At 46.6% G+C, this 21,692-nt stretch overlaps 1 protein-coding gene across 1 annotated transcript in view; it reads right to left on the bottom strand.

Moving 5' to 3' along the window:
- Positions 1-462: 462 nt before the first annotated feature.
- LOC145359602 (transmembrane 6 superfamily member 1-like) overlaps positions 463-21,692 on the bottom strand; it is a 58,980-nt gene continuing 37,750 nt past the window's right edge. Inside the window, exons 8-10 of the mRNA XM_080214295.1 lie at positions 21,260-21,352; positions 17,901-18,020; positions 463-3,322 (exon numbers count right to left, since the gene is read on the bottom strand). Coding sequence (XP_080070421.1) covers positions 3,131-3,322; positions 17,901-18,020; positions 21,260-21,352 — 405 coding nt within the window. The 3' untranslated portion in view covers positions 463-3,130. The remainder of the gene's footprint in view (positions 3,323-17,900; positions 18,021-21,259; positions 21,353-21,692) is intronic.

Genomic DNA, 21,692 nt, shown 5'->3' with positions numbered 1-21,692 from the left:
TGTGCTACATTCTTCCTCAGTGTACCCGAACAGGAGTGTGGCAACTGCGGGATTTTCACAGTAACTTCATTATAGTGTTAATGTAAGCCTACTTGTGACACTAATAAATAAATAAACTTTAAACTGAAAGGAAGACAGGTTAGGGAGATGATTCCAGAGTTTAAGACTTTAGCAGCTTGAAAGCAAAACCACCAATGATGGAGCGATGAAAATTGGGGTAGCACAGGGTTCTGCATGATACCACTCACAAGGTGGCCATTCAGCCCTTCAAGTATGCACCAACTCTTTCAAAGGGAGTTTAGCCCCATTCCACTACTCTTTCCTTATATCCTTGAGTGGTTCCTCCCTCACATCCTTCTAATGGCTATTTTTGAACATGTAGCCAGCACAGAGATGAGAACTGGAGGAGCATCTGTTTGTGGGACAAGAGGTGGTACTGGACAATAAAAACAAAGTCCCAAGGTGTTTCACAGGACTGTAATCGGTCTAAACAATTATCTACAATTGGAGAAAACCATCATTAAGATACAGTTGAAGACAGAAGCAATATATACTTGTATATCCAAATACACCCAACTGGTCATTTCCTCCAGTTGATTGCTATATCATAGAATCCTTACAGTACAGGAGGCCATTTGATCCATCAAGTCTGTACTGACCCCAATCGCACCCAGGGATTCCCATAACCCACACATTTACCCCACTAATTCTTCTGACACGAGGTCAACTTAGCATGGCCAATCAACGTAACCTGCACATCTTTTGGACTGTGGGAGGAAACCGGAGCACCCGGAGGAAACCCACGCAGACACGGGGAGAATGTCCAAACTCCACACAGTCACCCGAGGCTGGAATTGAACCTGGGTCCCTGGCACTGAGAGTCAACCATTATTTTATAAATTGAGTTTATGTCTTTAAATGCCCTGTTTGTGAACTCCCACTCACCTGACGAAGGAGCAGTGAGCGCTCCGAAAGCTAGTGGTGTTTGCTACCAAGTAAACCTGTTGGACTTTAACCTGGTGCTGTGAGACTTCTTACTGTGAGACAGCAGTACTAACCACTGTGCCACTAGAAATAAATGCATCACCATGTTATATTTGATGAAAGCTCTTACCACAATGTATCATTTGGATTCCCTTTAATAAAGAAAGGCCTATCCACACAATTTACCTTTTGTAAACAGATTGTTATTTTCACATTGCCTGGATGAATTATCACAGCAGTGACCCATACAGGTTGTGCTTGTAGCATACAACTGGAGCTCTAGATTTATTGCAGTAAATCATTTGATGTCACTCCAATATCAACAGGCGGGAATTTCCAGTCCCACTGGGATCATCCAGTCCTGCCGAAGCTCAACGGGCTTTGCCCCACAGCACATCCTGTCACGGCAGGGTTGTAAAATTCCAGCCAATATCTGCACAGTGTCCGGAACCTCTCAGAATCTTCTGAGACAGAATATTATCAGCCTGAGGTGGTTCTTTGAAAGGGCTATGCGGTTGGTCCCCTCCTCTCCAGCTCTTTCCTTACTGCCCTGTAAATATTCCAAGTATCCAACTCCCTTTCGGAAAGTTACCATTGAATCTGCTTCTAGGGAACGAGTTCAAGACCAGAACAAATTGAAACGGGGATTGAAACCAGATGGGTTCCTATTACTGGACCAGCAACCCAGAATTCAAACCCCATTACGGCAATTCAAGGATTTAATTTAAATTAATTAAATAAAGTTAGAATGAAAAAGCTAGTTTCAGTTACAATGACCTTGAAACCACCAGATTGTCATAAAAGATGCTTTGATTCATTAATGGAATCAGGAAATCCACTGTCTTTACCCCCATCTAGCCTGTACGTGGCTCCAGGCCCCACAGCAATGATGTTATTTCTTAACTGCCCTCTGGAAAGACCCATTCAGCCACTTGGTCATAATCAAGAAGGCTCCTCGGCCTTTCAGCTAAGATCAAGTGTAGTATCTGGTCTTGGACAAACTGAGGCTTTGCCTGAAGCAATTTTTTTAAAGCCATCTGGGGCCTTTTGGCTAAGGTGAAGCTCAGATTCAACCCGGGAGGGGCTGCAATGTCTCATCCTGTCAACTTGGATCTTGTTTGACCGAGATGGGATGTCTTGTCAGCGTGGATCTATTTTGTCTCACATTTGGTCCAAAGACCAAATTGGATTACTGATTGGGAATAAAGTACCAAAAGGTGCAAAAAGAAAGGCTATTTTAAGATCAAGTGTCAGAGCAAGCCCAAGATCAAGGGGCAGTGCTTTGTCTTGTCAGTTGGACCTTGTGTATATGTCTGTCTCTCTCTTATGGGGACTAGCGATTGGATTCAATTTGAATTTGAATGGGTTTTTGACTAAGGGTTTGCCATGTCCATTCTGCACATTGGTTTTGCAACTTGAAGAGTGGAGTAGAAATGTTTTAAAAAGGCAGCTTGCTACCATGTTCCCAAGGGCAATCAGCTATGAGCAATAAATGCCAATGTTGCCTGTGATACCACATCCCATGAATTAATAAAAGGAAAGCTTCCCACCCTCTGCTTGGTTCTCATTAAGAAGTCTCACAACACCAACAGGTTTATTTGGTAGACTTTGGTGAGACTTCTTACTGTGTTTACCCCAATCCAACACCGGCATCTCCACATCATGGGTCTCATTACACAGGGCTGATACTTGGGAACAAATCGCATCGTACACACAGTGAGCACAGAACTTGATGGAGCGTACCATATATCTTATATCAGAAATCACTTCTCCCAAGATTAATAATGAGTAATTATTTCACAATTGCTCTTAAACACCACAGGTCCAAAACTTTACATGACAATAAACTCGGAAGAACAGTATAAATACCAAAATAGAAAAAAAAACATTTCATTTACAAAGCACCAATACAATTCGCTTCATTAGGAATTTACTCTAACATTTAATCTGCATACCTAATTCGTTCGCAAATGATGCAACTTGGACGGAAAAATAAAACATTTAGGCCAGAATTCTACCGGCACGCCCGCCCTGAAATTGGGGCGGGCAAGGCTCGCAGAACGGCATTCTACCTTGGCCTCGGGCGGGGTCTTACGAGCCTTGGGTGAGCAAGGCGGCAAAATGTCGGTATTAGTGGGCTGACGCTTCACTTTGTCTTCGGGTCTTCTTTTCTCTTCAAGAAAAACTCTGGGTTATTGATACACCTGCAGGCGAGTAACTGTGGCAAAATAGCATAGAGTCCATTTATTATTAGGAAGACCAGACGAGCCTCTTCTGGTACTCTGTATGTGTAAGGAGTCCTGGAATGAAGAGATGCTCCAATGTGGGAAAACTGAGCCTGTAGATTAGGCAGGGTCATTGGCAGCGGGAAGAGATAAAAGGACAGTAATAATCAGTCAGCATTTAATATATAAACTTGAGTCTTCCTTATTTATATTGTCACCTGGTTCCATAAGGTTTTTGTGACGTGCTGTATATATTTCCTCTCAAACATTTGGGACAAATTCTCCTGCTGCAAAACCACAGCAAAGAATGCTGGTAAATTTGGGCTGTGGGGTGGCGAATTCTCTACCCAGGGCTGCCACTGCCCACTCCTTCCTTTCCTGCCAGGTGTTTATGGTGGGGCCTGAGATCCTGGCAGATTTTTTTCCAGTCCGTCACGCTCCGCGGTTTTTCCAGGCTGCCAGAGGGCGCGATTTCACGGGAAGTGGTGTGAGTATCAGGATTGAGGGAGCCCGAGTTATGGGGGGAAGGGGTGGAAGGGACGATGTCAGGCGGGGGGGGGGGGTTATAAAGTTAAGATTTATTTATTAGTCACAAGTAGGCTTACATTAATACTGCAATGAAGTTACTGTGAAAGTTCCCTAGGCACCACACTCCGGCACCTGTTTGGGTACACTGAGGGAGAACTTAGCATGGTCAATGCATCTAACCAGCATGTCTTTCGGACTGTGGGAGGAAACTGGAGCACCCGGGGGAAACCCATGCAGACACGGGGAGAATGAGCAAACTCTGCACAGTAACTCAAGTTGGGAATTGAACCTGGGTCCCTGGCACTGTGAAGCAGCAGTACAAACCACGGTGCCACCATGCCACCCTAGGGGGATGTGACAGGGAGCTTGCCATGCCCTCCTCTCCTTCCAGATGCCCTCTGTTCTGATGAAAGAGCATCAGCCGTGAAGAGTGAACTCTGGTCCCTGTCACTCGGATGCTGCCCGACATGTGGAATGTTAGAATGGGAAATTTTAGGGTTGGATACATAGAGGGCTGAGACAGACAAGGACTGTTCTGCCAAAACTCAGCTACTGGAGGCTGTTAAATTGCAAACATTAAATAAAATTAATCTTCAATTAGGCTCCATTTGCTCTATTATGTTCCATCAGTTCTACAAGGTAAATGTAACCTTAATTAAGACCAGGCTTAACCTGATATTTGAGAAAAACTTAGTTCAAAAACAACTAATACTTACATAATGCCTTTAACATAGAATACCAAACATCACAAAATGCTTCACAGGAGACAAAACTTGAAACCTTTCTGGCGACATTAGTGGGGCTAACAAAAAATTTAATCAACTTAAACCATTAAAGAGCCACTTGTAGCATCCAGTCAGATATTATAATATTGAATTCAGTTACGAGGGCCATAGGAAGTCAGGCAACATCAGGCCAAAGCAATATCGGGGGAGGCAGTGGCATTGTGATATTGTCGCTTGACTTGTAATTTAGACACCCAGGGTAATGCTATGGGAACCTGGGTTCAAATCCCACCATGGCCGATGGTGAAATTTAAATCCAATAAAAATCTGCAATTAGAGGAAATCATTGCTGGTTGCTGTGAAACAATTGCGGTTCACTAATGCCCTTTAGGGAAGGAAATCTGCCATCCTTACCTGGTCTGGCCTTTGTGTGACTCCAGAGCCACAGCAATGTGGTTGACTCTTAACTGCCCTCTGAAATAGCATAGCTAGCCACTCAGTTCAAGGGGCAATTAAGGATGGGCAACAAATGGTGTCCCAGCCAGCGAAACCCACATCCCCATGAATGAATAGAGGGAGAAAATAAAGAAGCTTCTGTCTTAAACAAAGAACAAAGAAAAATTATAGAACAGAAACAGGCCCTTCGGCCCTCCAAGCCTGCATTGGCCGTGCTGCCTGACTGAACTAAAATCCATTACCCTTCCTGCGACAACGTCCCGCTATTTCAATCCTATTCATGTACTTGTCAAGACGCCCTGTAAAAGTCATTGTATTGTATTTGCTTCCACTATCTCCCCAGCCACAAGTTCCAGGCACCCACCACCTCTGCATAAAATACTTGCCCCTCACACCTTAAATCTATGCCCCTTAATAATTGAATCTTCCACCCTGTGAAATAGCTTCTGACTATCCACGCTGTCCATGCCTCTCATAATCTTGTAGCCTTCTATCAGATCGCCCCCTCAACCTCTGTCATTCCAGCGAGAACAAATCAAGTTTCTCCAACCTCTCCTCATAGCTAATGCCCTCCATACCAGGCAACAAGCTGGTAAATCTTTTCTGTAGCCTCTCCAAAGCTTCCTTCTGGTAGTGTGGCGACCAGAATTGAACACTATATTCCAAGTGCGACCTAACTAAGGTTTTATAAAGCTGTAACACGGCTTGCCAATTTTTAAACTTAACACCGCTGCCAAAACAACAACTGCCCTGAACAAAGCTGGCTGTCTTATACTAAGTGATGGACATTGAGAAATATTTCATTTTCCTCAAACCATCTTTGGGTTAATATTGTTCAATTGGCACCAAAGATGTGGAGAGGTGAGTGTAAGTAATCTGGCCCCCATAGGAACATCACACTCCAAAGAATAAGGTCTTCACTATTCTGTGGCTATTCTTAGTATAGGCAGCTGACATTTAAAATAGCATCATTGGAGCTGGAATCGGGTATGGCCATAACTTTTCTCAGTATCATCAGAGGTCAAGGATGAAATCAAATAATAGCTTAAATTTAAAGTGGACCAAGGCTCTGCACTTCTGTGGCTCTCAGTGGAGCGTTTAAACTCTGGCCTCGCCCCTATCTATTCTTTCCTCAGTTTGTTTTCACGTTCCAGCATTCTGCCATCACGTGACAATCCTCACTTCATGCCTGCCCCCACAACCCTTTCTTCACCAACTATAATTGGAGCTTCAAAGTTGAATAACCAATCCACATTGCATTCCTGTTCACACCAGTGATCACAAGCTCTTAGGAACATTACTTTGACAAGAATCAAGGGATATGTCTCAAACGATAACCATCTATGTAAAAAAATTTCAGTGCATTCCATCTCAACATGCAACTACACATTTGTGTCCCGTGCTGACTGATGACTAGAGTTTTGCTAGAACTTAAGTAATTTATTTTTTATTTGATTTATTGTCACATGCATTAACATACAATAAAAAGTATTGTTTCTTGTGCGCTCTACGGACAAAATACATCGCTCATAGAGAAGAGACGAGAGAGTGAGGAATGCAGTGTTGCAGTCATAGCTGGGGTGGAGAAAAAGATCAACTTAATGCAAGGTAGAACATAGAACATTACAGCGCAGTACAGGCCCTTCAGCCCTCGATGTTGCGCCGACCAGGGGAACCGATCTAATGACCCTCTAACCTAAACTATTCCAATCTTATCCATATGCCTATCCACTGACCATTTGAATGCTCTAAAGTTGGCGAGTCCACAACTGCTCCAGGCAGGGCATTCCACGCCCTTACTACCCTCTGAGTAAAGAGCCTACCTCTGACTTGAATGGTAGGTCCATTCAAAAGTCTGATGGCAGCAGGAAAGAAGCTGCTCTTGAATTCTTGAAGTTGTTCTTACTTGTTTTTAATGGAATAAACTCGCTGCCGGGGGAAGATAGTGGAGGCAGGTACAATAGTGACTTTTAAGGGGTGTCTTGACAAATACATGAATAGTATTGGAGAATAGAGAAATATGGTCTCCAGAAGGGTAGGGGGTTTTAGTTCAGTCGGGCAGCATGGTCGGTGCAGGCTTGGAGGGCCGAAGGGCCTGTTCCTGTGCTGTAATTTGCTCTGTTCTTTAGTGTCACAAGCAGGCTTACATTAACACTGCAATGAAGTAACTGTGAAATCCCCTGGTTGCCACATTCCGATGCCTGTTTGGGTACACTGATGGAGAACTTAGCGTGGCCAATGCACCTAACCAGCACGTCTTTTGGATTGTGGGAGGAAACTGGAGCACTTGGAGGAAGCCCACGCAGATATGGGGAGAACATGCAGACTGTGCACATGACACCACTCCACTCAAGCAGAGACACACACACACACACACAGGGAATCGAACCTGGGTCTCTGGTACTATGAGGCAGTGCTAAGCGCTATGCCACCATGCTGTTAAGTTGCATTTGCTAGTAATGAGATGAATCCCCACTGTGACTGTTGGATAACTCAAATCCAGTTTCAAAACTCTGAAATTAAAACACTGCCACCAGTAAAAGGTAACCATGAATCTTTCAGATGGTTGAAAAAGTCCAATTGGTCCATTATGGACACAAAGCAAATGCTAGAAATTTGAAATAAAAACAGAAGCTGCTGGAAACACTCAGCAAGTCAGGCAAAGCATCTGTGGACGGAGCGAGGGGATTCAACCATTCATCAGTCTGTGTCATCAATCATAGAATCCCTACAGTATAGAAGGAGGCCAGTCGGCCCATCAAATCTGTACCGACCACATTCCCACCCAGATCCTATTCCCATAACCCTCATTTGCCCTGCTAATCCCCCGACACTAGGGTCAACTTAGCATGGCCAATCAACCTAACCCGTACATCTTTAGACTGTGGGAGGAAACCGGAGCACCCGGAGGAAACACACACGGAGAAAGTGCAAACTCCACACAGACAGACAGCCACCTGAGGCCGGAATTGAACCCGGGTCCTCGGCGCTGTGAGGCAGCAGTGCTAACCACTGTGCCACCGTGTCGCCCTATCAATCTGAAACTTTAAATCAGCTTCTCTTCGCAGATGCAGCTTGACCTACGAGTATTTACAACATTTTCTGTTTCGGGCCATTATGGACCACTTTGATTTCAAACAAACATGGAGTGGAATTGTCACATGCCGCGCTTCCCCCCTCCCCACCAGTGGCTGGAGGGGAGAATTCGGTGGGAGACCCAAAAATCTGTTTTCTGTGAATTCGCCCACAGGATATTCTGCTAGTGCTGCCACGGCAGATTGAGAAACTAGCCAGCGGCTGCATTGGAACCGAGTTGCATCTCGCTAATTGGTTGTAGATGAAATCCCGACAGGAATCATCCCCGCATGCCCAATTCTCTGTGACGCCAACGGGAAAACAGGCCGGTCCTGGAGACATCTGGAACAACATGGCATGTAGAAGTTGGGACTTACCTGAAGAACACCTGAGGCTGCCCCCAGAGTTCGGGATGGGGATTACCCTGGAGCCTGGGACACTACAGCAGTGAGTAAGGGGTGTAGCTATCAGATGCATTTGCCAACCTCGGTGTCCTTGAGGAGGTCCATCTTCCAACTTCAGATTAAGTTGACTGGCCATGCTAAATTGACCCTAATGTCAGGGGGATTAGCAGGGTGTATGAGTGTTATAGGGTTAGAGCCTAGGTGGGATTGTGGTTGGTACAGACTTGATGGGCTGAATGGCCCCCTTCTGTACTGTAGGGTTTCTATAATTCTATGATCCATCTTCTGTCTTCAGTGATGTTGGACACCTCTTAAAAAGGGCACCCAGACACAAGGGCAGGACATGCACAATCAAGCCTCCCCTGCCACAGAAGATGACACATCCTCCAGCCCGGATGTACAATTAATTACATCGGGGATGGAAGATACAGCGTGGTTTCCTGCTACCCTCTGCAGTGGGAAAACTCCCCATCCCCATTACAGGGCTTAGTCCTGGCTGGGAGAATTCTGCTCTTAACCACTCTCTGAAATTGCAGCACTCAGCTTACCCTCTCTATGATATGATCTTACCATGGGACTTTTTTGAAGAGAAGAAAGTTCTCCCTGATGTCTTGATCAATATTTATCCCTCAACCAACCTGACTAAATCTGAGATAGTTATTGATTTCAGGAAGCATAGTGGAGGACCCTGTTTATGTCAATGGTGATGAAGTAGAAGTGGTTGAGAGCTTCAAGTTTCTTGATGTCCAGATCACCAACAACCTGGTCTGATTCCTCCACGCTAACACTATAGTTAAGAAAGCCCACCAACGCCTCTACTTTCCCAGAAGACTAAGGAAATGTGGCATGTCCACTACAACACTTACCAATTTTTACAGATATACCATAGCATAGAAGGTACTCTTCCTGGTTGTATCACAGGTTGGTATGGCTCCTGCTCTGCCCAAGGCCATAAGAAACTACAAAGGGTTGTGAATGAAGTCCAGTCCATCATGTAAACCAGCCTCCCATCCATTAACCCCGTCTACACTTCCCATCGCCTCAGCTAAACAGCCAGCAGAATCAAGGACCCTACACTTTCCAGATATACTCTCTTCTACCTTTGGTCAGGAAAAAGATACAAAAGTCTGACATCATGTACCAACCAACTCAAGAACAGCTTCTTCCTTGTTGCCATCAGACTTTTGAATGGGCTTACCTCGTATTACGCCGATCTTTCTCTACACCCTACATATGACTGTAACACTATATTCTGCGCCCTATCCTTTTCTTCTCCCCTATATACTCTATGAACGGTATGTTTTGTCTGTATAGTGCACAAACAATATTTTTCACTGTATCCCAATACATGTGACAATATTAAATCAAATCAAAAGATTATCTAGCCTTCAACATTGTTGTTTATGGGATGTGTTTATGCTTGATGTGTACAAATTGGCTGCTGTAAGTTTCCTGCATTACAACACTGATTACACTTCAGAGAGTATCTAGTTGACTATAAAATGCTTTAGCGGCACCTTGGCACAATGGTTAGCATTGCAGCCTCACAGCGCCAGGGACCCAGGTTTCTGCCTGTGTGGAGTCTGCACGTTCACCCCATGTCTGCGTGGGTTTCCTCCCGGTGCTCTGGTTTCCTCCCGCACTCCAAAGATAAGTGGATTGGCTACTCTGTGTATGTGGTTGTGTCTGAGTGGAGTGGTGCCCCTCAATTATAAGCCCCTGGCAACAGACTAGCACCCTGTTCCAGGAATAATTTGCTATGACAACAGACAAAAGTCTGGCATACGCACTGTCAGGGCACAGGATGTTTAGAGAGAAAGAAAGCTATTGGGATGCTCTAAGGCCATGTAAAGTGGCGATATAAATGTACTCCTTTCTAGCAGACTACAGTTGTATTAACCATTCCTAGTGTTTGAGAAACACTAGCATCTTCTGAGTACCTCTAGAGACAGGTCAAAAATGCCAGCCTTGCCTCACACCCTGAGAATGAATATTTTTCTTAAAGACATTGGGTGGAATCTTTCCCCCCAAAAGGCGGTCATAATGGTGAGAATTCTAGAGTGACCCATGCCTGTCCATCAGGCCTGTTCCAGTTCGCAATCACCACAAGCTCAACCATTATTTGGGACAGTGGTGTGTTGCAGACAGGTACTGTCCAAACAGTCCAGTGAGCCCAGCTACAGAGGGCGTCCTGATCTCAGTGCGCTGGGAAATCCCCTCCCTCCCCCCATGGATATTGGGACTGCCCCCCCCCCCCCCACACCATCATCAGTGACGTGTTCCCCCACCCCCTTCCTGTAACAGGTCACTGGCATCGGAACACCAGGTCCACGTGCTCACCCCACCCCGACATGCCTCCAAATCATTATCCAAACCTGCACGACCTCCCCTCCCCCCCGTCTCCGCATGACCCCACCTGCATGGTCTCCTGCTACAATTCATCTGTCACAGCCCCTTGTCATTGCCCCCACTCAGGACGTCCCATCATAGACCCCATTCACCCCATCCCATCATAGCCCCGCCCCCCCGGTGTTACAATCCCCCACCCCTCACCACCCCTGCTTTAGCCCGCACTCAAGCCCCAACGGGCAGTGCCAGGGTGTTAGGTGGGCACTACCTGACCACGTCCCCGACCATCCAGGGACTTCAATGAACTCTGAACCCCCCACCCCAGCTAAAGCAGGCCAGTAATGATTCTTGCCATTCTTGTGCGGTCAGTAGATTCCGGGAGTTGGGAGAATCCGGCGTCGAACGGACTTTGCATATTTAAATGCTACTTTAAAAATGCTAAATCAGCCTGGTGCCCTCTGTGGGCATGGCCATTGTAGAAAGGACGATTGCAAATTGTTTCGTTCTGGGCACGGAACGGATTCTTAGACCCGCGTGCTATTTTTGGGGATCAGTGCCATCCGTGCCAAGGTGGGAAATTCACCCCCATCCCTTCTCCTAAACCATCAATGGGAAGTGAAACAAAGATTTCAGGGTTTTCACTGATATTGGACAACCGCCAAGTGCTGGCCATAATTAGCCTCACTATATATAGAGAGCTCTGGGAGTTTGGAGCCACATTTAAAACCGTGTATTATTTTGTTTGCTGCCGCAGTTAAACAATGCAATGTCAACCAGTTCCTTATAAAGGCTACAGTTTATTAACAGCATGCTTATTACATGTCCAACATGCAGCTCGATATCTTTCCCCCTGTAGTTAGAACATCAGTTAGTGCAAAATAATAGACCCAGCAAAAAAAATGACAAGGCTGAACCCAGCAGTTAGATCTGTCACTGCTATTTTGCAGAAGTGTTCTGAATAACTGGTATTGCCATATGAGAGCAGAACCTGGCACCAGCTGCCTGGTGTCACAGCCTTCTCTGAAATAACACTGACTATAATAATACGTGAATCACATCTGTTTGGAAACCTGCACAGTAAGAATGAAACCACACAATCACACCACCTACATGATATTTCACCCCGGGAAGTCTGCGGTCAGATGCGAGAGCGCAAATTATTTGCCACAACTCCGAGAGTACAACAAGATCAAACTGACTGGGCTTGAGGGGCCGAATGGCCCACTCCTATCCCTAGGCGACCTTGTAACAGAGGAACATAGGAATTAGCAGCAGAAGCAGGCAAATTCAGTCCTTTCAGCCTGCTCCGCCATTCAATCAGATCGTGGCCGATCTCTCCCTGGTCTCAAATCCATCTCCCCACCTGTTCCCCATATCCCTTTTCCTATTAGGAATATATCCGTCTCCTTCTTGAAACCATTCAATGATTCAGACTCCATCGTGCTATGGGGCGGCGAGTTCCACAAATGCACCCCGCTCTGCGAGAAGTAGTCCCTCCTCATCTCAGTTTTAAACCTACCTGTGACCTCTTGTGCTAGATTGCCCCATAAAACATCTGGTCTATGTTTATTCGATAGGGTCTTTCAAGAGACTTCTGGATGAGTACGTGGGACTTATAGAATTGAGGGTTATAGGTAAGCCTGGTAGGTATGGATACCGTCGGCGCAACTTGTGGGCCAAAGGACCTGTTTGTGCTGTAGTGGTCTATGTTCACTTTATCCACCCCTTTCAGAATCTCATATAGCTCAATCAGATCCCCTCGCATCCTTCTAAACTGGATGGCATGGGCCACAGTGGTCAGCACTGCTGCCTCACAGCACTAGAGATCCAGGTTCAATTCACAGTTTGGGTCACTGTTTGTGCAGAGTCTCGTCTGCACATTCTCCCCACGTCTGCATGGGTTTCCTCCCCCAATCCGAAAGACGTGCTGGTTAGGTGTATTGGCCATGCCAAATTCTCCCTTGGTGCACCAAAATAGGCATCAGAGTGTGGCGACTAGGGGACTTTCACAGAAACTACATTGCAGTGTTAATGTATGCTCACTGGTGACAATAAATAAACTTTAAAAAGGCTTTTAAACTTTAGTGAGCATCAGCCCAAACTGTTTAACCTCTCCTCAGACATCAACCCCTGGATCAACCGTAACCTACATTTTTGATGCAATCTCACTGTTTCAAAGACCTGTGACGCGTGCCCTCAATCTTTTTGCCATAGTTCTGTGTCTCAAAAACATCCTCCTCACTTGTCAATGAACACCTTCCAACAGATCGATAACCTTTTGCAGCAGCGCAATATTTCACGCACTATTCACTTTCAAGTCCTGGTTAGAGAATCCTTCGAACACTTCCCAGCATTTTATAACCTGGAGACTCAATAAATAAACATCGCCTCCTTACTTCTCACTTGGCGTCCACCCCCAGGGCACCAGGCGACCAGATCGTTAGGCAATGTGCGGAGATGTGAATTGTCCTTTTTGATCATATTGCAGAGCTCACACCTGACATTTCTAGACCCATTTACTGGACCTCTAGACTCTGAATTAGGAACAGTAGTGTTTCACATGAGCAGTAAATCAGTTTGGAAATGCTTGGACTGGAGCCCACTGGAATGGGCAAGGTGGCAGGTGGACTCCCAACTTTGGTAAGACTGTAAGTGACTCAGTGGGGAGGTAACAAAATGGGGAGATCTTGTGTCAATAGCAGGAAGCTCAGGGTACGTTCAATTTTCTACTTGCATATAATTAAAAGGCTATTTGATTTGATTTAGTCCTGCCCTCGCCAATTTAGTCAAACTCACACATTTCACTCATGCTTTCAGTAACCTGGTAAGAAGTCTCATAACACCAGGTTAAAGTCCAACAAGTTTATTTGGTAGTAAATGCCACTAGCTTTCGGAGCGCTGCTCCTTCATCAGGTGAGTGGGGAGTTCTGATCACAAACAGGACATATAAAGACGCACACAGTTTACAGAATACTGATTAGAATGCGAGTCTTTACAGCTAATCCAGTCTTAAAGGTGCAGACAATGTGAGTGGAGATAGCATTAAGCATAGGTTAAAGAGATGTGTATTGTCTCCAGACAGGGCAGTTAGTGAGATTTTGCAAGCCAGGCAAGTCATGGGGGTTACAGATAGTACGACATGAACCCAAGATCCCGGTTGAGGCCATTCTCATGTGTGCGGAACTTGGGTAGCCTGCCCAGTGAAAGGCAGCACCGTGGCACAGTGGTTAACATTGCTACCTCACAGCCCCAGGGACCCGGATTCAACTCTCGGCTTGGGTGGCTGTGTGGAATTTGCACATTCTCCCCGTGTCTGCGTGGGTTTCCTCTGGGTGCTCCGGTTTCCTCCCACACTCCAATGGTGTTTGGGTGAGATGGATTGGCCATGATAAATGTGTGGGGTTATGGGGCTAGGGCAGGGCAATGGCCTGGGTAAGATACTCTCATAGTCGATGCGGACTCGATGGGCTGAATGGCCTCTCCCTGCACTATAGGGATTCTATGAAATGCAACCAAAGGCTGGGCAGCAGCCCCACCACCCCCACCCCTTCAAATCACTAAAAAGGGACTGCAACCTTGGGCAATCCATATCGACCTGAAGTGCACTATGGGACATCATGGGGCAATTCTCCCAAATAAATTCTAAGTGTCAAATTTGTGTAAAAACTGGAGTAACTCTCTTTTTTCAGCGTGAGTTTCAAAATGAACCTCCTGCACCCTGTGCACTGCAGAGTGCCTCAGCGTGTTGAATAGCTGGGGTCTGGGCCCATTCCCACTGCAGAGGTTGGCAAGCATGCCATTGCGCGTGCGGCAGTCTGTCTAAATCGGCACATGCGCAGTGGCTCCGCACTGACGGACTCCCAGTCGGTGGCTGTGCAATCACCACACTCCCCCCACCACCACTCGATTGCTGGCTCCTCCCAAACATGCCCAGACCAACCTCGAAGTCCTGCACTCTCAGCCCGCCTCAACGTTTTCCACCCCTCCCGCAGCCCTGATCTCCTGATCCTGCTCCCCACCCCCCCCCAAACCCTGAACCCGCACTCCCTCCACCAAAATGCCCCTTCCCCTACTCCAATGGCCAGCCCTCATCGCTGGCCTCCCTCCATCTGTAACTCGGCTCAAGTGCAGAGTGGCAGCAGGACCCTCCACCCCCATCGATTGTCCCACAGAGGCACCCCCCCCCACCTCCATCAGGCCCCCTCCCCTTGGTACTGCCCCATATCCAATGGGCAATGCCAAGGTGCCCCCTGGGCATTGGCACTTTGCCCCTCTGACAGGGCCAGGGAGCCCAGCCTAGCACTGCCCAGCTGCCAATGCCCAGGGGTCACCCAATCCTCCAGCACCCAACCTTCTGGCGGGCATCGATGGCCTCCCTTTCACTCTAGCAGGGTCAGACCACCAGCTCCTCACGCGTGGGGAGCTATATTAAACTCCACTGGAATGAACCACTCCGGGTTGGACGGAGAGGCTAGCTAATGAGATTAAAAACAGATTCGAATGTTCAGCCGGTTGCCGGAGACGCTCGGAGGCCATGGTGCCCAGCGGTGAGCCCCCGAAACAGCCTCCACTCGAGTCTCCTGACCGCTGCACTACAAATGCAGCACATCGGGCTGGGAGAATCACCACCCCATGCTCCCCCCTTCTCAGAGACACCCAGTCACAAAGGTAGCTACAGATAAAGGGTAGATCAGTAGGTCGAAGATCCCCTCTTCTGCCCACTGTCTATGTGTTAATGGCTAGCTTGGCCAAGCCAAGGAGCAGGCTTACGCTGAGTTCCTCCTCCCTGCCCATTCCCCTCCGCACTGATAGTCAGGGTTCGGAAACTGAACTGTAGCCAAAACCTGAGGAACAGCCCCTTCAAATGATTAAAAAGGGGTTGCAGCCTTGTGCGCTCACTGTAAGTATAGAACACGGACTCCTCCAGGCCATTGATCAGACAAGTGGCCTAGGAGTCATGAACCATCTAAACCTACAGTTGGATGGGACTGCCACATGCAGAAACTTTCTTTATACTCTTTTATATTTGATAAAAATAAAACAATTAATAAAATAATCAATTAAACAGGCTGAGTCGCTTTATACTGTTTGGCGATAAATCAGATTAACAAATGGACAGCGTACCTGAACAGGTGCCAGAGTGTGGTAGCTAGTGTTTGTTGGACTTGTTGTTTTAATTTTCCAGAGAATATTGAGCCTCTAGACTACACTGATTGCTGTTGGGGGAATTGCTGACTCTCTACCTGCCTACAAGTGGGCTCTGGGCCTGCTACTGTAGAATCTCACTGTGTTTATCAGTAATGGTTCATTCTCCTCCTTCAGGTTCAGGTACCACTCCCTAAGAAAACATTTGTGACCGTGGGTTTCCATTGGATTGGTCCATGGTTATGTTTGGCAAAGTGGTCTGACTGAGAACCTTCTGCAGTGTGGCTGACTGAGAATCTCTCCCACTCTTTAAACACATGCCATCGAGAATATTGGGAGGATTTACAGGCTGATAGTCAATCTGTTTGGCCATGCTGTCAGCACATTTTCAACGTCCATCAAGTCCTAAAGTGGGACTTGAACCCCAAGCTTCCGGCCCAAAGGCGAGGCTGATAGCTACTGTGCCACAAGAGCCCGCCATCAGTAACAGCACTATTTCAAAATTAGCAAGGAGCCCTCTAAGTGTCCTACATTTATCCGTGAAAGTGCAGAATCAAAACATTTTTACATTTCTATACAAATTACAGTCAATACATTTCAATACTTAAATCTATATACATGCCTCAATAAATTACTGTGTGTTGTTATTTCCTCTGGATACCCCACAGTCCAAAGATGTGCGGGTTAGGTTGATTGGCCATGCTAAAAAAATTGCCCTTAGTGTCCTGAGATGCGTAGGTTAAAGGAATTAGTGGATAAATGTGTAGGGGTAGGGCCTGGGTGGGATTGGGGTCGGTGCAGGCACAATGGGCCGAATGGCCTCTTTCTGTATTGTAGGATTTCTATGATTTCTTCACCCAGAGAGTGGTAAGCTTGTGGAATTAATTACCAGAGGAAATAGTCGATGCCAAAACACTGAATGTATTTAAGGGACGGCTGGATATAGCGCTTGGAGCGAACGAGATCAGAAGTTATAGGGAGAAAGCAGGGTAGGCCATTGAGTTGGACAATCAGCCATGATCATGATGAATGGTGCAGCAGGCTTGAAGGGCTGAATGGCCTGCTCCTATCTTCTACGTTTCTGTGTCGATGACAGGAGTGAGTTGATGACTGTGGCAGAAGTGTGACTAGCTGCCAGGATTGTATTCGGAAAAACTTACTAATTATTCCACACAAACTTGGCAAGCGCGTCAGCTGAAAGTTCATCAACTCAGCTGCACTGATTTATCCGAGTTGTCAGATAGGAAACATTTAAAACAAACTATCCAACATTGTGAATGGAGCCGGATTACAAATGCGCTTTAGGATCCAAATTTTTGGAACACATTTTCGAATCAGAAGGAAAACTGCACTGATCGGCAAAGTGGAAACTATTTCGTCCGGGAGTTTTACTGCAAAATAAACAATGGTGCGGATCACAGGATGCAAACACACTTTGTGAAATTAACTGGAAACTAATCGCAAATGGAAAGTTGTGACACACGGCCTCACTTTTCTTGGAGGGCCCCCGTAAACTGCCGCTAAAATCTTGGGTGGGATTTTCCGGCTACACTTGCCCCGCAGCTGAAAAATCCCGCCCGGGGTCAAGGGACGTTTGCATGATCTGTGTGTCACCCGTTGCCATTCCCATGGCAGATGAGACAGGAGAATTCCACCCATCGGGTTTGGAAAGATATTTCAGCTCCGAGTATTTGCTATAAGGATGTTCCAAGCCTGTGCCCTGTTGCTACGCAATTCTGATGCAAACTAAAGCTACTGGTTGGTCGCAGAATCTCTGCTCAAGACTGGGGACTGCTTTCACTTCCCATTGTATCCTCTGAACTGTGAAGCCTTCCGCAGTCAAATAGACGATTCACCACCCAGGCTCACACAGGATGTCTCCAGTGGAACCAATCTCCCTTCACAGATTTCACGTTAAAAAATACGCAGGGGGTGCTTTCAGAAAAATTAGGCTGGACGACGTCAAAGGAAACTCAATCTCAATAAGTCAAGGCACAATGCATCTTTACCTGTGCGAGACCTCCTGCGTGAAGAAGTGCCAAGTCAGGAAGCCAGGAGCATCCAGGGACAAGGAGACCGTAAAGGGTGAAGGTGTAGAATGGGACAGAGTAAAACATGTACACCAGCATCTAACAGAAAGAAAAAAATGGGTGAAAAACCAAACAAACAATCTCAGGGTATTTGAAACGGGCAAGTGCAAGGAAAAGTTGCATTAATTACACATATCCAGGAATTTATCCCCCATTATATCATAGAATCCCTACACTGCAGAGAGAGGCCATTCAGCCCATCGAGTCTGAACTGACCACAATCCCACCCAGACTCTATTGTCATAACCCCACACATTTACCCTATTAATCCCCTGACACTAAGGTCAATTTAGCATGGTCAATCAACCTAACCTGCACATCTTTTTTTTAAAAACTTTATTTATTAGTCACAAGCAAGGCTGACATTAACACTGCAATGAAGTTACTGTGGAATTCCCCTAGTCGCCACACTCCGGCGCCTGTTCTTTCAGACCATGGCAGGAAACCGGAGCACCCGGAGGAAACCCACGCAGACGTGGGGAGAATGTGCAGACTCCACACAGACAGTGACCCAAACCGGGAATCGAACCCGGGTCCCTGGCGCTGTGAGGCAGCAGTGCTGTTGGGGGAAACCGGAGCACCCGGAGGAAACCCACGCAGACATGGGGAGAATGTGCAGACTCCACACAGACAGTGACCCAAACCGGGAATCGAACCCGGGTCCCTGGCGCTGTGAGGCAGCAGTGCTGTTGGGGGAAACCGGAGCACCCGGAGGAAACCCACGCAGACGTGGGGGCAACGTGCAAACTCCGCGTGGACAGTGACCCAAACCAGGAATCCAGCCCAGGTCCCTGGCACTGTGAGGCAGCAGTGTTAACCACTGCGCCACCGTGCCACCACATGCAAATGTAGCCCAGTTGTAGAATCTATCGCAGGCTAACAGACACCAGTCTGAACATTGAGCGGGAGGCAAGGGGAACCTGTGCTTGGCTCAAATATGCAAGTGCAGATTTTCCCCCCATTCCTAACTTGCATTTACAGGAATTCCACATTTCCGATATAAGAACATAAGAAATAGGAGCAGAAGTAGGCCAGCTAGCCCCTCGAGCCTGCCCCGCCATTCAATAAGATCATGGCTGATCTGAAAGTGGTTCAGTTCCACTTACCCGCTTTCTCCCCATAACCCTTAATTCCCTGACCGATCAGAAATCTATCTACCCGTGACTTAAACATATTCAACAAGGTAGCCTCCACCACTTCAATGGGCAGAGAATTCCAGAGATTCACTACCCTCAGAGAAGAAGTTCCTCCTCAACTCTGTTCTAGACTGACCCCCCTTTATTTTGAGGCTGTGCCCTCTAGTTCTGGTTTCCCATCCAAATCCAGCATCACCCTTTCTCCAACATTCACTTCCCCCTTCTCCAATACTTTGCTCCAGCACTAGTTTACCAGTTTATTGTTAACTCTTCACTCAAGCACATAAGACAAGGAATGTTTGGTTTTAGGATCCACAAACTGGAGGTGTGTACAAAATTGGTGCAATCAGATCAATACATTGGATCAATCTGACATGTAGTAGGTATTCTCCAGTGATTCTGGGACAGTGACTAAATTTAAGAAGGAGTCAGACAGATTTTTAATTGGTAACGGTTATGGGGAGAAGGCAGGAAAATGGGGAGCGTATCAGCCATGATAAAACGACAGAGCAGATTCAATGGGCCGAACGGCCTAACTCTGCTCCTACGTCTTATGATTCATCATCCTGCAAGAACAACAGTCTCCGTAGATGGTCAAACAGGCTCTGCATTTTGGAACGAGGCACACATCTTCGACATTCTGCCAGACGGGAACAGATGTACTGTTCTGAATTAGGCAGATAGCGAAGGCGTCTGTAACCATTTTTTGTCACATTTCTAGGCACAGGTCTGATTCCTGTTGATGCTGTGATGAGTATGACTCAGTTCTGAGGGAAGTCTCACCCTTAGCAGCTTTTCCAGCACAGATCAAACGCAATCCCTGATGTTAAAGGAAAGCTGCTCGACTGAGAGGGCGGCACTGTGGGTTAGCACTGCTGCCTCACAGCACCGGGCGCCCGGGATTAATTCTGGCCTTGGGTGATTGACTGTGTAGAGTCTCTCGATGTCTGCGTGGGGGAGCTCCGCTTTCCTCCCACACTCCAAAGATGTGCAGGTTAGGTGGACTGGCCATGCTATATTGCCCCTTAGTATTCCAACATGTATAGGTTAGATGGATTAGCCATGGCAAGTGTGTAGCGATGGGGTGGGACCTGGGCAAGATATCCTGTTGGAGATTCAGTGCAGGCTCCATGGACTGAATGGCCTCCTTCAGCACTGCAGGGAATCCGTGACCAAAGGTGCCAGCAATGTTCCAGTAGTAACATTCTCACCAGACACACCCCCACCCATGTCAACAAACACCTTGCAGCCATTCTGTCACGGGGGTCTTTGGTTTCCAAAGTTTGCCTCCAAATAAAGGAGGCAAACTTTACCACTGTATTGTAAACCAGTGTGTACAGTGTAAAGGGCATTGCCACTATTGTAAACCAGTGTGTACAGTGTAAAGGGCATTGCCACTGTATTGTGAACCTGTGTGTACAGTGTAAAGGGCATTGCCACTATTGTAAACCAGTGTGTACAGTGTAAAGGGCATTGCCACTATTGTAAACCAGTGTGTACAGTGTAAAGGGCATTGCCACTGTATTGTGAACCTGTGTGTACAGTGTAAAGTGCATTGCCACTGTATTGTGAACCTGTGTGTACAGTGTAAAGGGCATTGCCACTGTATTGTAAACCTGTGTGTACAGTGTAAAGGGCATTGCCACTGTATTGTGAACCTGTGTGTACAGTGTAAACCTGTACACATTGTGTTTGTTATGTCATTTAGAAAAGTGGGTAAATATTCCTTCACTATCTGGCCTATTAAAGTAGCACGTCAGTGCTGCCCAAACCCCACCTACCCAGGAGTTGGCACATTGGCATTATCACTGGATTATTAATCCAGAAATTTAGCTAATGTTTGAATCCTCTCAGGGCAGGTGGTGGAATTTGAATTCATCCCCTGCCCTGAGACCATCTGGTCATCTATCTCTTGTTCTTAGGTTTGCTACATTTTTATTGCAATCTCTTCCAGCTACAGAATAATATCTAACAGATCTTCGTCTTCTCAGATCTGATCAAAGAGCCAAGAGGCTCGAAACTCTAACTCTGTTTCTCTCTCTCTCTCTACAGATGCTGACGGACCTACTGAGTTTTTCCAGCATTCTGTTTGTTTCAGATTCCAGCATCCGTAGTATTTTGTTTATTTCAGTCCAATCTTACCTGTATCTTTGGATAGGCTGCAGGGTCTCTCAGGTACGGCTCTTGGAACCGTAGGTATTGTCGACACACCTTGGCGGGACATTCCAAAGCTACCTACGGCCAAGAATAAGTCATCAGTACAGTATGCTGGGATACCTGGGAAAACATAGCGAGTGAACCGTACAGCATCCCTACGTTCTGAACACTGTAAGTTATAGGAATTTCCCAGAGTAGATACTCTGACTGAAAAGCTTATTATAAAGCCTTTATTTATATTTACTGTTGGGGATGCTCACCAGAATGATCCCAAGTATGGAGCGATTGTCTTATGAGGAAAGGCTAAACAGGCTGGGACTCTACTCATTGGAATTTAGAAGAATGAGAGGTGATCTAATGGAAGCATATAGGATTCTTAAGGGGCTTGACGGGATAAATACTGAGAGGCTGTTTCCCC

This window comes from Carcharhinus amblyrhynchos, chromosome 28 (assembly GCF_965287045.1).
Source record: "Carcharhinus amblyrhynchos chromosome 28, sCarAmb.v2.hapA, whole genome shotgun sequence".
NCBI classification, from domain to species: domain Eukaryota; kingdom Metazoa; phylum Chordata; class Chondrichthyes; order Carcharhiniformes; family Carcharhinidae; genus Carcharhinus; species Carcharhinus amblyrhynchos.
Note: the sequence above shows the minus strand (reverse complement) of the source record. Positions and strands in the feature narration are given on the sequence as shown.